Source organism: Pristiophorus japonicus, chromosome X (assembly GCF_044704955.1).
Source record: "Pristiophorus japonicus isolate sPriJap1 chromosome X, sPriJap1.hap1, whole genome shotgun sequence".
Lineage (NCBI taxonomy): Eukaryota > Metazoa > Chordata > Chondrichthyes > Pristiophoridae > Pristiophorus > Pristiophorus japonicus.
Genome location: NC_092010.1, coordinates 30324686 through 30342649, shown reverse-complemented (window position 1 = coordinate 30342649; position 17964 = coordinate 30324686). Strand labels below are relative to the sequence as shown.

The following is a 17964-nucleotide window of genomic DNA, read 5'->3' as shown; positions in this document are numbered from 1 at the left end:
CATTTTGGGATAAAATCAGAAGGTTTTTTAATTCCCACATAGTACACAACCTGGGAGCACTTGATGATGACACTGAGTGTTAACAGTGGGAAATATTATATTGCCCAGTGGTGACACCCTTTACAATGATGGGCACAAGGAATTCCCCAAGAATTGTTGTTAAAAACATATAGTGGTACACATGGTGTACAGGCTTAGCTGCTTGTTCAGATTTAGTTACCAATAGAATAATATATGAAAACCAGGAGATGTAGATTTCAAGACACTAATAACATCATCAACAACAACAACCTGTATTCATATAGCACCTTTAACATAGAAGATTTGCAAAGGCGTGTTACAGAGAGGACAGAGAAAATAAATAAAATGCATAAAGCTATAGGTCGAGAGCCATGGTCGGAGAGTTTGAGGAAATGATCAAAGGCTTGTTTGTAAAGATGGGTTATGAGAGAGAGAAGTGATGAGTCAAAGGGATTTGGAGGGAGGAGGAGAGTTCCAAAGACCAGGTCCAAGGTGGCTGAAGACTCTTACCACCAACAGTAAGGTGAAGGGAGTACAGGATATACAAAAGGCCAGAGTTGGAGGAAGAAAGAGAGCAGCAGGGGATATAAGGCGGGAGAAGGATGCAGAGACAAGGAGCATCAAGTCTGCAGAAGGATTTCAAGACTTGGAAGAACATTTTAAATTCATGCATTGGGAGACAGGGAGTCAATGGGAATAGGGCTGATGGGTGAATGGGGCTTCGATTAGGGAAAAGTTGGAATTTATGATAGATGGGTAGCTATTAAGAAGGACACTTGAGTTATCGGTCTTGATTTTAAACAGCCTAACACCGGCGGGCAGGAAAGGGTCAGGCGAGGGGTTCAGAAATGGTGATCCCGTCCCCAACCGGCGTTCCCAGCCTCTACGATATTAACAGCTGCGAATGGTAACAAAGGAAATGGAGTAGGCCATTCAGCCCCTCGAGTCTTATCCTCCATTCAGTTAGATTATGGCTAATCTGTATCTTAACTCCATCGACCCGCCTTGGCCCTGGAACTCTTTATCCCCTTGCCCAACAAAATCGATCAATCCCAGTTTTGAAATTGTCAATTGACCCCCCCAGCATCAACAGCTGTTTGGGGGAAGAGAGTTCCAGGTTTTCACTATCCTTTGTGTGAAGAAGTGCTTCTTGACATCAACCCTGAACAGCCTAACTCTAATATCATGGTTATTCCCCATTGTACTGGATTCCCCCACCAGAGGAAATCATTTCTCTCTATATATCGTATTAACTACTTTAATCATCTTAAACACCAATTAGATCATCCCTTAATCTTCCGTGCTCAAGGAAATACAAGCCTAGTCAGTGAAACCTGGCCTCATAATTTAACCCTTTAATTCCAGTATCATTCTGCCGAATCTGCAACTCCTCCAAGGCCAATATATCTTTCCTGAGGTACGGTGTCAAGAACTGAATGCAATACTCTAACTGGGATCTAACCAGAGCTTTATATAACTGTAACATAACTTGCACCCCTTTGTATTCCAGCCCTCGAGATAAACGTCAGCATTCCATTAGTCTTTTAAATGATCTTTGTATCTGCCCACTAGCTTTTAGTGATCGACGAGAGGCGGGGAGGCTCATGAATATACATACATCGTAGTCCGATGATACAATTAGATCCGATAGGATTGCATGCTAACTGATCAGTGTGCTGAAACTAAAGGGGACCCGATCTGAATAAAGGTGCAACACCCACACGTGCTCTTTCAGTTCATTGTGGGCTATGATGCTGTGATCACTGTTTCAGTTGGGTTGTGCTTTCGATACTCTTTGTTAATAGAAAACAAGAATGTGATAATGCGTTCTGCTCTCGCTGCACTCTATTGGAGTGAAGAAGAGGAGGAGGAAGAGGAGCACCAGCAGCAAGGGCATACTGTAGAAGGAGTTGCAGGTGGACTGCAGCGAAGTCAACAACAGAGGTGGCATGCGCGCAACAGGCCTTACCCATCTCACAGGATGTACACACAGGCTCAGCTTCCTTGACCTGTCCGAGGAGCAGTGCTTCAGGAGGCTCTGACTGTTAAGGCAGTTGGTCGCAGAGCTCTGCAGTCTCATCGTTGAAGTCACAGTCAGCCACCCACAAATGCATCAGGCAGGTGACCGATGCATTATTAGCCAGGGCAAGTCGCTATAAGAACATAAGAAATAGGAGCAGGAGTAGGCCATTTGGCCCCTCGAGCCTGCTCCTCCATTCAATAAGATCATGGCTGATCTGATCATGGACTCGGCTCCATTTCCCTGCCCACTCCCCATAACCCTTTACTCCCTTATCGCTCAAAGTCTGTCCATCGCCGCCTTAAATATATTCAATGACCCAGCCTCCACAGCTCTCTGGGGTAGAGAATTTCATAGATTTACAACCCTCAGAGAAGAAATTCCTCCTCATTTCAGTTTTAAATGGGCGACCCCTTATTCTGAAACTATGCCCCCTAGTTCTAGATTTCCCCCATGAGTGGAAACATCCTCTCTGCACCAACCTTGACGAGCCCACTCAGAATCTTATATGTTTCAATTAAGATCACCTCACATTCTTCTAAACTCCAATGAGTATAGGCCCAACCTACTCAACCTTTCTTCATCAATCAACCCCTTCATCTCAGGAATCAACCTAGTGAACCTTCTCTGAACTGCCTCCAATGCAAGTATATCCTTCCTTAAATATGGAGACCAAAACTGTACGCAGTACTCTAGGTGTGGCCTCACCAATACCCTGTTCAGTTGCAGTAGGACTTCTCTGCTTTTATACTCTATCCCCCTTGCAATAAAGGCCAACATTTCATTTGCCTTCCTGATCACTTGCTGTAACTGCATACTCACGTTTTGTGTTTCATACACAAGGATCCCCAGGTCCTTCTGTACTGCAGCCTTTTGTAATTTATTTCCATTTAAATAATAATTTGCTTTTTTATTTTTCTAGCCAAAGTGGATAACGTCACACTTTCCCACGTTATACTTCATCTGCCAAATGTTTGCCCACTCACTTAGTCTGTCAATATCCCTTTGAAGATTTTTTGTGTCCTCCTCACAACTTGCTTTCCCACCCATCTTTCTATTATCAGCAAACTTGGCTACATTACACTCGGTCCCTTCATCCAAGTCATTAATATAAATTGTAAATAGTTGAGGCCCCAGCGCCGATCTCTGTGGCACCCCACTAGATACCGTTTGCCAACCGGAAAATTACCCATTTATCCCGACTCTCTGTTTTCTGTTAGTTAGCCGATCCGCTATCCAAGCTAATATATTACCCCCAACCCCGTGAGCTTTTCTCTTATGCAGTAACCTTTTATGTGGCATCTTATCGAATGCCTTCTGGATATCCAAATACACTACATCCCCTGGTCCCCCCTTATCCATCCTGCTCGTTACATCCTCAAAGAACGGCAGCAAATTTGTCAAACATGATTTCCCTTTCATAAAACCATGCTGACTCTGCTTGACTGTATTATGCTTTTCCAAATGTCCTGCTACTGCTTCCTTAACAATGGACTCCAGCATTTTCCCAACGACAGATGTTAGGATAACTGGTCTATAGTTTCCAGCTTTTTGTCTGCCTCGGTTTTTAAATAGGGGCGTTACATTTGCGGTTTTCCCATCCGCTGGGACCTCTCCAGAATCCAGGGAATTTTGGTAGAATACAACCAATGCAGCCAATACCTCTGCAGACACTTCTTTTAAGACCCTAGGATGCAAGCTATCAGGTCCAGGGGACTTGTCCACCTTTAGCCCCATTATTTTACCGAGTACTTTTTCTTTAGTGATAGTGAGTGTTTTAAGTTCCTCGGTCCCTATAGCATTGATGATCCATTATTGGGATGTTTTTAGTGTCTTCTACCGTGAAGACCGATACAAAATATTTGTTCAAAGTCTGACATTTCCCTACTCACCATTATTAATTCCCCAGTCCTTCCAACTAATGTCTACCTGGGCTTTCAGAAAGCCTTTGATAAGGTACCTCATACGAGGTTACTTCACAAGATAGAAATTTGCGTTATCTGTAGGAATTTGATACACTGGATTAGGAACTGGCTCCAATCGCAGAGCCAAAATGTTGTAGCTAATGGATGTGTCTCACCTGGAGGCACGTTACTGGTGGTGTTTCCCCAGGGATTGGTCCGAAGCTACCGAATCTTCACTGCCTTTATGAATGACTTGGACAGTGATGTTGGCAGTATGGTCAGTAGGTTTGCAGATGACACCAAAATCTGTGCAATGGTTAAGACAGTAGAAGAATGCAATCTAAGGCAAAGAAATTTGGATGTGTTCAGGGAATGGGCCACACAATGGCAAATGGTACTGAAAGAGGTTGAGAGAGAAAGGGATGTAGGTGTTTGTGTGCACAGATCACTGAAGTTTCATGACCAATGTAGAGAAGCTGTAGCTACAGCTAACAAGGTATTGTGTTGTTTTAATAGAAGCATTCAGTGCAACTCATAGGACATCATTCAGTCATTATAGAGGTCGTTGGTTAGACCGCATCTGGAGTACTGCGGCCAGTTTTGGTCCCCTCTTATGATGGGTGATATAGTGGCCTTAGAAAAAATTCAGAGGAGAGATACAAGAATGATTCCTAGCTCAAAGAACTGAGGTTACTCAGATAGGCTTAAGGAGCTGGGTCTATTTACATTAGAAACATAGAAATCTACAGCGCAGAAGGAGGCCATTTCGGCCCATCGTGTCCACGCCAGCTGACAAAGAGCCACACGGCCCTCGGCCAGCAGCCCTGAAGGTTACATATAAACCTATGAACAATTAACAATGGCGGAAAGGTAAAGAGCACCCAGCCCAACCAGTCCGCCCCACACTACTGCGACACCCCTTGCACCGAAACATTCTACACTCCACCCCAACCAGAACCATGTGATCTCCTGGGAGAGGCAAAAACCAGATAAAAACCCAGGCCAATTGGGGAAAAAAAAAATCTGGGATGATACCTCTCCGACCCATCCAGATGATTGAAACTAGTCCAGGAGATCACCCTGACCGTATTTGATTCCCTGCAGTACTTACCATCGTATCTGCGCCAGCCAACAAGAGGCTATCCAGTCTAATCCCACTTACCAGCTCTAGGTCTGTAACCCTGCAGGCTACGGCACTTTAAGTGGCCATCCAAGCTCCTTTTAAATGTGGTGAGGGTTTTTGCATCCACCACCCTTCGAATTACTGAGTTCCAGACCCCCACAACCCTCTGTGTGAAGAAGCCTCCCCTCGTATCCCCTCTGAACCTTCCACCAACCACCTTAAGACTATGCACCCTCGTAATTGACCCCTCCACCAAGAGAAATAGGCCCTTGCTATCCATTAATAGGCCACTCAAAATGTTGTACACCTCAATGAGGTCGCCTCTCAACCTCCTCTGTTCTGATGAGAACAAACCCAGCCTATCCAATCTGTCCTCATAGCTAAGATTCTCCATTCTAGGCAGCATCCTAGTAAATCTCCTCTGCGCCCTCTCTAGTGAAATCACGTCCTTCCTATAATACAGTGACCAGAACTGCACACAGTACTCCAGCTGTGGCTTAACCAGAGTAATTATACAATTTAAGCATAACCTTCCTTCTCTTGTATTCTATGCATCGGCCAATAAAGGCAAGCATTCCGTATGCCTTCTTAACCACCTTATCCACCTGGCCTGCTACTTTCAGGGATCTGTGGACAAGCACTCCAAGGTCCCTTTGTTCATCTACACTTTTAAGTGGCCTACAGCTTAATGTGTATACGCTTTCCTTATTAGCCCTCCCAAAGTGCATTACCTCACACTGGAAACATCCTTCCAGTCACAAAAACATCCATTACCCTTTCCTTCCTACCTCTAAGCCAATTATGGATCCAACTAGCCACTTTGCCCTCGATCCGATAGACTTTAAACTTTGTGACCAGTCTACTATGTGGGACCTTATCAAAAGCTTTTCTCAAGTCCATATATACTACATCATACTCACTACCCTCATCGACCCTCCTGGTTACCTCCTCGAAAAGTTCAATCAGGTTAGTCCAACACGATCTTCCCTTAACAAATCCGTGCCGACTGTCCCTAATTAATCCTTGCCTTTCCAAATGTAGATTTATCCTGTCTTTCAGGATTTTTTCCAATAATTTTCCCACCACTGAGGTTAGGCTGATAGGCTTGTAATTACTCGGCCTATCCCGTTCTCCCTTCTTAAACAAGTGCACCACGTTAGCAGTTCTCCAGTCCTCTGGCACCATGTCCAAATCCAAAGAGGACTGGAAAATGATGGTCAAGGTTTCTGCTATTTCCTCTTTTACCGCGCTCAACAGCCTATGATGCATTGCATCCGGGTCTGGGGACTTATCTACTTTCAAAGCTGCTAAATCCTTTAATACCTTCTCTCTCACTATGTTTATTTCATCCAGAATTTCACACTCCTCCTTGATAGAAGTATCTGCATTGCGCCTTTCCTTTATGAAAACAGGCACAAAGTATTCATGAAGAACCATACCAACATCTTCCACCTCCACACAGAGATTACCCTCATGGTCTCTAATAGGCCCTACCCTTTCTTTAGTTACCCTCTTGCTCTTAATATATTGATACAAAATCTTTGGGTTCTCCTTAATTTTACTAGCCAAGAATTTTTCATGCTCACTCTTAGCATTCCTAATATCCTTTTGAATTTTACCTCTTAACTTTCTATATTCCTCCAAAGATTCTATAGTATGTAGCCATCGGTATATGACATAAGCTTCCCTTTTTTTCTTTATCCTCCCCTGTAAGTCCCTAGACATCTAGGGCGTTCTAGAATTGTTATTCCCATCCTTTTTCTTTAAGGTCACATGTTTGGCCTGAACCTTCCGGAACTCCTCCTTGAATGCCTCCCACTGTTCTGACACTGATTTACCCACAGGTAGCTGTTTCCAATCCACTGTGGCCAAATCACTCCTCAACTTAGCAAAATTAGCTTTTCCCCAATATGAGACTTTTATTCCAGGTCTATCCTTGTCCTTATCCATAACTAACTTGAATCTGACTGAATTATGGTCACTGGCACCCAAGTGCTCTCCCACTAATACCCCTTCAACCTGCCCAGCTTCATTCCTCAAAACTAAATCCAAATCCGCCCCCCTCTCGTGTTGGGCTTGTTACATACTGACTAAAAAAGGTTCTCTTGAATGCATTTTAAGAATTTAAGAATTAGAGCAGTGTAGACTTGGAGGCAGCCAGATAGAGGTTTATAAAATAATGAAAGGTGCTCGATAGTGCGTCGATTGATAGATTATTCCAGTTTAACAGATTATAGGGGACATGTGGTTAAACTACGCAAGAGTAGGAATCGACTGGGTGTTAGGCGGTTCTTGATAAGTGTCCAGTAGTCATTAACAGGTCTGTGCACTAAGTTTTCTGTGTGGTTCTATTTTTAAACTGATTGAGGCATGTAACAGTTGTGTTTCACAGCCTGAGGCAGGTAACTCTGCTGATCAGTTTCCAGATCTGCACGAAATCCCAATCGCTCCAGTTTGATTACCCCAACCAACCAACCCCCGCCGCCCACCAATTAACCAGCATCTGGGCACGTGCAGAACAGGCGTTATTTTTAACATGAAAAAAATTATCGCCATCTTTAAAAACGGTGGTATTTTAACACTATGTCAAAAAAAATTAAACTTTTGGCGAAACTTAGGCCTTTTTTGGCGCTATTTCGGCATAGAAAATCGGCTGTTATCGCAAATAGCGCCAAAAAACGATGCTATTCTTAAATGCGGAATTTCTAGCCCCTGCAGTTCTTAACCGGGGCATATGGAAGGTCAGTGGCTTCAACGCTTGTTCCATGTGATCTCCTGGACAGATTTTGATCACCTGAGCGGGTTAGAGAGGGCTTATTGGGCCTTGTTTTATCTCCGTTATTTGATCTCTCCAGGAAATAACATGGCTAAATTCCTTAGACGACAGACAACCAGATTGCATGGAATAGGAAAATTCCTTCTAAGAATTGTCCATGTAAATATGGATCCTCTTTCCCCTTTAAATCATTTTTATTTAAACTATTTATTCCCCAAATTTATCAATCTGAAAGTTATCAATGGATAAAAAGAATACACCAGGGATCCTCCTGAGCTTCCACACTGAACCAGCAGGTGGGCCCCTTGGTACATAGCACACTGGGAATGTTATTGCTCTGGAAAGTCGATTCTTTCAATCCGCTCTCACACACTGCTGCCATCTATTCTGCGAAGCTGAAAGAGCGCAAAGCGAGTTTAATCCTCAGCCGCGTGTGGCGAGGAACCTCTGCTACAATGTGGGGGGTGCTCCTTCTGATGGAGTGGATATGGGTAGGGCAGCTCACAGTGAAGAAGCGGCTCCACACTCTTTCCCCTCGCCCACACCGTCTCCTCGTGTTGTTCTGCACTGAATTCTCTCAATACATTGGGCTTCCGACCTGTTTGGGGACAACTGGCATTGCTTGTGCTGCGGGTCCGCGACCTGGAACCCTGCCCAAACAGACAGCCCCAGACACAAGCCCAAGGGTGTGACCGAAATGCGAGCTCATGCAATCCCTCCATCAGGATTTAACCCTTTATTTACCACACCGTGCAGCTACCAACAGCGAATAGGCGACTTGAACATCTACAAATTCGGAAGCCCATTTGTCCAAGCACAGAAAGCAAGTGAGCCATGGACAAACGGTGCAGATACATCAACAAGTGATGACCCCCACCGCCCCCCAACACTTAATGTCACGGAATGACCCTCACTAATGGACTATCTGCTGTCGAATACTGCGAGCTGCTATCTCCATTTACAATAATGATATGAACAGGAGTTGCTGGGCTAGCAAGCAGCTCCTCCACATGGCCACTTCACAGACCCACACACAGCTGATGATTTGCAGGCTTCCAAGATCCACACATTGTTGCTGACGCCAAGGTGGCCTGTGGCGGTAAAAGCAATATGCAGGTGTTGCTGCTCGGCAGAGGGACAGGTTGGAACCCATGCCACAGGGCGGCGGGTGGCTCCTCCTCTATATCGGCTGCTCCATTCCTGTCCCTGTTACCCGATACCCTGACCAAGCCCAGATCCACACAGCCCATAAAAGCAGCTAAAGCCACCCTCACCACCACCAGCCCTTCAGTTTCGGACTCTCCGGTCTCTCAAACAGCCTCAACATGCAAAGCAGCAGGACGAAAACCATTATCTCCAGTTCCAGCGGTGGATGGGGCGGGAGCGGGAGCTCGAGATCCGCCGGCATAAGCGGCTCATTTACCCCAGGGAGACGCGCATACAGTATGGTCCATTCTCCCGGGACGAGAATGTCAATCTCTCAGGGCCACAGTAGCATCAGAGGTTTCGGTAGCAGTATCGGTAGCGGTCGCGTTTTCGGAAGCGGTCGCGCTAGCGGTCGCGCTTTCGGTGGCAGTATCGGTGGCGGGTTGATCCAAGCAGTCTCTCAGCTTGACCTGAGTACCCCTTTCCCCCAAAATGACACCAGCCTGCAACAGGTCCGGGCGAATGAGAGGCAGCAGATGATGGGGCTCAACAACCAGTTCGCCAGTTTCATCGACAAGGTAATTTTAACAGTTCTCCAGTCGGTCGTGTTTGTAACCCAGTGTTTTGTGTCCCTGCTCAATGACTTGGCGTGACTCTGGAAATGGCTCATCTCACTTTGCGACCAGTTCAGTTCAAATCTAACCGTGCATTCATTCTATCCGTCAGGTTGTTTTCTTGGAACAGAGAAATAAGGAACTGGAGATCAAACTGAAACTTATGAAAGAACAGGGAACTTACAAATCCAACATCGACAGCATGTTCCAGGCTTACATTGACAACCTCAAAAGGCAACTGGATACTCTTGGGCAGGAGAAGCTGAAGTTCGAGGCTGATCTTCTGCAAATGCAAGGTCTCGTTGAGGACTTTAAGGGCAAGTAAGTGTGGTGCTGCTGAATTTCGTAATCCATGTGTACTGATCCTGTCATGTCTCAACTCAACAAAGTCCCAGGCGAACAATTAAGACCATTTTGACAAATTGACCAGGGTCCGGCAAAATGTCACCTGGAGAAATAATCCGCAGGAAAGTCATGTATCCTAAAGTGAAGGGGTGACCATAAATGGTTGTACTCGTCACAGTTCCATTCCTCTGTGCTAGCTGTGCTGCCACATTTGCCCTCAGTATCCCGGGTTGTGGACAGGGAAACATCAAACAGCGTCCTTGCTCCTGAAGGTCTGGGGTGTACCCGACGGGACGGGGAAGTTACTGAGTCGGGACAGCTGTGTCTTGAATCTGAGCTGTGGTGAGGGTGGAGTCTCCCAGAGCTTTGAAGGTCATTTGGGTAAATAAAAGGTGGGGTTAGTAAACTGGGGGTTCTAGTCGAGCTGATCCCATCTGTTGAAGCGCCAGCAAGACTGATGGTTCCAAGAGCAGAGTTGTTTACACTTTGGGGACGGTGTGGATCTTGTGGAGGGAAGCCGATGAAGAATGGTGCATACGTGGATGGATGTCTCATAAAGGAGTGTGGAGAAATGACGGCTCAGCGCCGCGGAGCATGCATTTACTCGGTGCAAGGGGGCAGATCAGTAACTTAGGACGGGACAAGCCAGAATTGGTTCACCACGCAAACGGGGCACAGAGGATTATTTCCTCGGGATTACCAGTAAATAATCTGTTTCATTTCAGGTATGAAGATGAAATTAACAGGCGCACAGAAATGGAAAATGAGTTTGTCCTGGTCAAGAAGGTGAGCATTACTTTTTATCTGTCTGCAAAGGGATCTCTTGCCAGAGTTGTTCAAAGTAACGTGTCCCTCTCCTCTTTAGGACGTCGACGACTCTTACATGAACAAGGTAGAACTGGAAGCGAAACTGGAAAGCCTCACCGATGAAATCGACTTCCTCCGATCAATCTTTATAGAGGTAAAAATGGGACATAGTCCAAGAGTTGTCCTTTTGCTGTTTAATCAAATTAAGTCTAACCCATCCAGCTCCAATGCTTACAATCTCATTTCAATATTTTTCCCCGACGATCTTTAGGAAATCAATGAGCTACAAGCACAGATTCAGAACACTTCTGTCTCCGTGCAATTGGCTTGCAGACCCGCTCTGGACGTCAACAGCATCGTGAATGAAGCCAAATCGCAGTACGAAGCACTCGCAGCGAGAAGCCGTGAGGAAGCTCTTCAATGGAAAGCGAACAAGGTTAGCTCTTTGAGATCCCGATCCCCATGGACCACAGTATTGATAGGTCTGCAGCCGCTGCTGAAATGTGAAATCTTGTACTAACCAGTTGCAAATGTTTCATTGCAGATGCAGGAACTGTCCAATTCATCTGGACAATACGGCGACGACCTCCGTTCGTTGAAATTAGAAATAACTGAGCTGAACAATCGTATCCGGTCACTGACGACTGAAATCGACCGTCTTAAACAGGAGGTAGGCAAAGAACTGAAACCAAACAGGATACCGGTACCATTTGAATAACTGTTGTAAAGTCTGTCTGTCTCTCTGGGTTTTTCTCTTCTCCCCCCTCGCCTATCTAAAAAATTGGTCAAGAAACGGTTGAAGGGGCAGCTCAACCTGGTCCAGTTGTGCCACTCTTGATTACATTTCGAATGGGAATCCAATCCCAGTCAGCCTACAATACTCACCGCACTGCTCTTCCCAATTCATTGATATGAGGGAGAGGGTTTCCCGATAACTCAATTTGAGTGCTGCTCTGATAGGCGAAATGCCAATGAAACTGACCATATTAATATTTGTGCTACTTAGCGTCTCAAACTGGAAGCTGCAATCGGAGAAGCCGAGGAACGCGGAGAGATGTCCCTCAAAGACGCCAAGCTTAGGATTCAAGAGCTGGAAGCTGCCATCGTCAAAGCAAGCCAGGAGTTGGCCATCCAAGTCCGCCAATACCAGGAACTGATGACTGTCAAGCTGGCTCTGGATCTTGAAATTTCCACCTACGGGACTCTACTGCAGGGAGAGGAGCAGAGGTAGGACATGGGGCAGTTACAAATTCCAGCCACACACTGAGCATAGTCCAGTGTCCTATACTGGCACATTACAATCTGTACTTTCATTTTATTGGTATCTTCATTGCTATAGCTTTGATCTCTGATAATGGAATGAAGTCCATGCACTGGGAGTGGCAGGGCACTCTACAATCACTTCCTTTGGTTTAAAGGCTGGTTTGTATCGAACCAGACACAAACATCACATTCACTCCCAGAATGAACACACAGATGGGGATTCATTCTTCCCTTTATAGAGATCGGCTAGTAAAGCTCTCCCGATGGCTCAGTGGGTGAAAGCATTGTGGAACGGAGCCACACTGAGCAGAAGTTCCACCAGGGCAGCAGTTGTGGACTATGGTTGGGCTCTGTGCCCTGAGCAAGAGAGGGTAAAACCAGCCAAGGATCCTGTTCCTGATTGCTACACAGTGAGTCCTGCTGTAGATCTTCCTTCCCATGGTCAATTAGCCTGCTGGCATTTGCTGTCTGTGCTCACACATGAAGAATGGACACTTTGGGCAAGGGGCTGGAGGGTGACTGTGCCCATGGAGCTTCACACCAGCAGAAGCCAGTGTCCCAGGGAGAGGGAGAAAGTTGGTAAACTAGAGGGAAATATGACTGTGAATACACTGCAAATACCTATTGTAATGTGATGTGTTTCCTTTATCAACAGGATGATAACTGGGGTAAAAACCCTCAACATCCAGCAAGTACAGGGACAGGGTAAGAAAACTTATATAATTCCTAGTTTGAGCTAATAATTCCTCGAGGAAATACTATAACTCGGATCCAAAAATGGGAAATTGTGGAAAGACGCAGTAGGCCCGTCATCAACTGAAAAGGGAAAAAACAGTTTGTCATTTCAGGTTTCCACCTTTGGTGTCCTTGTTCTGAAGAAGGGTCTACAGTGCTCCCCAAACCTTAACCTCTCCTTGTTCTGATTTCAGAGGCTGATGGACCCGCTGTGTATTTCCAGCATTTCTGTTCTCATGATAGTCAATCATAATTGTTATCAATGTCGCTGTGTTTAATGATGAGAGCAGCAGTTATTTTATGTTAGGACAAGAAGCATTTACTACTTGTCCTTTTTATAAGTCCTGTGTCGCTGAAGTGAGATTTTCAAAAGTACTATGTAAAGAAAATTATTCTTGAAAAAATTATTTTTATAGGCCCCAGATTTGAAGAGTATTTTTTTTCTTTTACAGGTCAGACTCAGCACTTTGGTGGGAGTAGTGGAATGTTCGTAGATCAATCTGGGACTGGTTACGGTTTGGAAACCTCAGTGATTGGTCTAGCAGCCCCGTCCAACATCTCGAAAACCCTGTATGTGAAGGAAACTGAGCAGTTAGATGGAGTTACACTGTCGTCCAAAACAAGAAGATTGTAAGAATGTTGAGCTAATGTGATCAGAACCTTGTCAATTATTTGTCTTATGCCTCTACAATGATCTATTGCCATCTGAGTCAGAATTCAATTCTGGTAATTCTAGCTTTGCATATTTGGGGAAACTTCTTAAAATACTTACACTGGTGAATCATCTAATCCACTGTCATTTTAGTCTTGAGGGCTTTGTTGAGGAAGGACTCGTCTATTGATATTCATAAAAATTACTGATCAGTCTGCCAGATACTTACAGCACAGGCTGTACATCAATTGAACCTACTTGTAACTGTGCCATGTGACACCAGTAGTAATGCATCAGATTAATTGTTGGTGAGTTTATCATTCACCTGATAAATCTGGTACACAGACACATTTTGGGCTCAACTAGTGTGAATGACAAACGACTTGACGGACTGTGACTTTGGTCTGGAAAGGTAGACATCAGGCCCCATAAAGGCCTATAGTTTGGGTTTATGGGAAAACTATTGAAGATACTCACATTTTAATTGTTGGTTCCTTGAAAAATAAGAACTCAACCAAAGTTTTCTGTATGGAGCTGTTTCATGATACTGTATCCCCTTGTCTTTCATCACATTCTATGAATTACCGAATAAACATCTTTTCAGCAATTCAAAATTGTTATTTTCTTTGTTCTGCATATCTTGCTGTCTGTTTGCTTCCCCAGCCTTGTTTTTTTAATCATCCTTTGGGTGTCAAATTTTTGTACTCAGTAATTCCTGTGTCACACTTGTCCCGAATTTCATATTCATAAAATAACACAGCTGAACAGCTAAATATACAAATAAAAACATGTCAAAGATACCAAGGATGTACAAAATCAATGAGTCAGATTACCACACTCAGTAAAGAATATTGTTTTAGATGTTTTTGGGTTATCATTTTAGATTGGCAGCCACCTTAGGGGTGAGTGCCATAAAAATAAGATTTCTAATCTAAGAAAAACAGAAAATAAACTTATGTACATACTTTTTTTTGTTTCAATGTTTTCACGAATGTTCTTCAGAGGTCTGTTCCTTTGTTAGAACCGGAGAATAAAGGTTTTGAGACTTCCCCCAGGTTCCTTGGGTGAACAAGATCAAATCCATATTGCAGACACCCAGGTGGCATCAGTATCACTGCCAGATTACAACTCCAAGAAAAACGACCTAACTTTCCTCCAGATAAGACAAAGAGGGCGGGGCTTAAACAGGAAGTCGTGGCTTGCCTTGATGGTGATATCAATTATATTATAAAAAATTCTGGTGCTTCATTGTGTTCAAAGAAATCCCAGAAGAACATCTCTATCCAGCTATCTATTAAATGGTTTAATTCTACACACATTTCCTGCAGAGTAACATTTAGTCTTGTAACATAAGAACGTAAGAACATAAGAATTAGGAACAGGAGTCGGCCATCTAGCCCCTCGAGCCTGCTCCGCCATTCAACAAGATCATGGCTGATCTGGCCATGGACTCAGCTCCACTTAACCGCCCGTACCCCATAACCCTTAATTCCCTTATTGGTTAAAAATCTATCTATCTGTGATTTGAATACATTCAATGAGCTAGCCTCAACTGCTTCCTTGGGCAGAGAATTCCACAGATTCACAACCCTCTGGGAGAAGAAATTCCTTCTCAACTCGGTTTTAAATTGGCTCCCCCGTATTTTGAGGCTGTGCCCCCTAGTTCGAGTCTCCCCGACCAGTGGAAACAACCTCTCTGCTTCTATCTTGTCTATCCCTTTCATTATTTTAAATATTTCTATAAGATCACCCCTCATCCTTCTGAACTCCAACGAGTAAAGACCCAGTCTACTTAATCTATCATCATAACGCAACCCCCTCATCTCCGGAATCAGCCTGGTGAATCATCTCTGTACCCCCTCCAAAGCTAGTATATCCTTCCTCAAGAAAGGTGACCAAAACTGCACGCAGTTCTCCAGGTGCGGCCTCACCAATACCCTGTACAGTTGCAGCAGAACCTCCCTGCTTTTGTACTCCATCCCTCTCGCAATGAAGGCCAACATTCCACTCGCCTTCCTGATTACCTGCTGCACCTGCAAACTAACTTTTTGGGATTCGTGCACAAGGACTCCCTGGTCCCTCTGCACCGCAGCATGTTGTAATTTCTCCCCATGCAAATAATATTCCCTTTCACTGCTTTTTTTTCCAAGGTGGATGACCTCACATGTTCCGACATTGTATTCCATCTGCCAAACCTTCGCCCATTCGCTTAACCTATCCAAATCTCTTTGCAGCCTCTCTGTGTCCTCTACACAACCCGCTTTCCCACTAATCTTTGTGTCATCTGCAAATTTTGTTACAGTACACTCTGTCCCCTCTTCCAGGTCATCTATGTATATTGTAAACAGTTGTGGTCCCAGCACCGATCCCTGTGGCACACCACTAACCACCGGTTTCCAACCCGAAAAGGACCCATTTATCCCGACTCTCTGCTTTCTGTTAGCCAGCCAATTCTCGATCCCTGCTAATACATTTCCTCTGACTCCGCTTACCTTTATCTTCTGCAGTAACCTTTTGTGTGGCATCTTATCGAATGCCTTTTGGAAATCTAAACACACCTCTATCCATCATGCTCGTTATATCCTCAAAGAATTCCAGTAAATTAGTTAAACATGATTTCCCCTTCATGAATCCATCTTGCGTCTGCTTGATTGCACTATTCCTATCTATATGTCCCGCTATTTCTTCCTTAATGATAGCTTCAAGCATTTTTCCCACTACAGATGTTAAACAAACCAGCCTATAGTTACCTGCCTTTTGTCTGCCCCCGTTTTTAAACAGAGGCGTTACATTAGCTGCTTTCCAATCCCTGGGTACCTCCCCAGAGTCCAGACAATTTTGGTAGATTATAACGAATGCATCTGCTATAACTTCCGCCATCTCTTTTAATACCCTGGGATGCATTTCATCAGGACCAGGGGACTTGTCTACCTTGAGTCCCATTAGCCTATCCAGCACTACCCACCTAGTGATAGTGATTATCTCAAGGTCCTCCCTTCCCACATTCACGTGATCAGCAATTTTTGGCATGGTTTTTGTGTCTTCCACTGTGAAGACCGAAGCAAAATAATTGTTTCCGGTCTCAGCCATTTCCACATTTCCCATTATTAAATCCCCCTTCTCATCTTCTAAGGGACCAACATTTACTTTATCACTCTTTTCCGTTTTATATATCGGTAAAAGCTTTTACTATCTGTTTTTATGTTTTGCGCAAGTTTACTTTCGTAATCTATCTTTCCTTTCTTTATTGCTTTCTTAGTTATTCTTTGCTGTCGTTTAAAATTTTCCCAATTTTCTAGTTTCCCACTAACCTTGGCCACCTTATTGGCATTGGTTTTTAATTTGATACTCTCCTTTATTTCCTTGGTTATCCACGGCTGGTTATCCCTTCTCTTACCGCCCTTCTTTTTCACTGGAATATATTTTTGTTGAGCACTATGAAAGAGCTCCTTAAAAGTCCTCCACTGTTCCTCAATTGTGCCACCGTTTAGTCTGTGTTTCCAGTCTACTTTAGCCAACTCTGCCCTCATCCCACTGTAGTCCCCTTTGTTTAAGCATAGTATGCTCGTTTGAGACACTACTTTCTCACCTTCAATCTGTATTACAAATTCAACCATACTGTGATCACTCATTCCGAGAGGATCTTTTACTGGGAGATCATTTATTATTCATGTCTCATTACACAGGACCAGATCTCAGATAGCTTGCTCCCTTGTAGGTTCTGTAACATACTGTTCTAAGAAACAAGCCCATATGCATTCGATGAATTCCTCCTCCAGGCTACCCCATGCGATTTGATTTGACCAATCGATATGTAGGTTAAAATCCCCCATGATTACTGCCGTTCCTTTTTCACATGCCTCCATTATTCCCTTGATTATTGCCCGCCCCACTGTGAAGTTATTATTTGGGGGCCTATAAACTACGCCCACCAGTGACTTTATTCCCTTACTATTTCTAATCTCCACCCACAATGATTCAACATTTTGTTCATTAGAGCCAATATCGTCTCTCACAACTGCCCTGATATCATTCTTTATTAACAGAGCTACCCCACCTCCTTTCCCTTCTTGTCTATATTTCCAAATTGTTAAATACCCCTGTATGTTTAACTCCCAGTCTTAGCCACCCTGCAACCACGTTTCTGTAATGGCCACCAAATCATACCCATTTGTAATGATTTGTGCCGTCAACTCATTTACTTTATTTCGAATGCTGCGTGCGTTTAGGTAGAGTGTTTTAATCCTAGTTTTTAAACCATGATTTTTAGTTTTGACCCCTCCTGCAGCCCCTTTATATTCATACATATTGACCCTTCCTATCACCTTGTGGTTTACCTTTACCCCAGTGCTACTCTGCTCTGTTGCCTCCTGCCTTTTGCATTCTTTCTTGGGGTCCTGTTCATCTGAGCTCTCACCCACTCTAACCAGCTCATAGCCCTCTCCTGGGTTCCGAATACTCCTCGCATTGAGGCACCGCGCTTTCATGCTTGCAATTTTATTACATTTTGACCCTTTAGAATTTTGCTGTTCAGTGGCCCTTTTTGTTTTTTGCCTTG

The 17964-nt window shown here is 44.3% G+C and overlaps 1 protein-coding gene across 1 annotated transcript; it reads left to right on the top strand.

Moving 5' to 3' along the window:
* Positions 1-9140: 9140 nt before the first annotated feature.
* On the top strand, positions 9141-13988 carry LOC139240846 (keratin, type II cytoskeletal 8-like). Its single transcript, XM_070869332.1, has 9 exons — positions 9141-9568; positions 9717-9925; positions 10675-10735; positions 10815-10910; positions 11028-11192; positions 11301-11426; positions 11763-11983; positions 12675-12724; positions 13207-13988. The coding sequence occupies exons 1-9, from the start codon at positions 9170-9172 to the stop codon at positions 13386-13388; spliced, it is 1509 nt and encodes a 502-aa protein (XP_070725433.1). The 5' UTR covers positions 9141-9169; the 3' UTR covers positions 13389-13988.
* The last annotated feature ends 3976 nt before the right edge of the window (positions 13989-17964 follow it).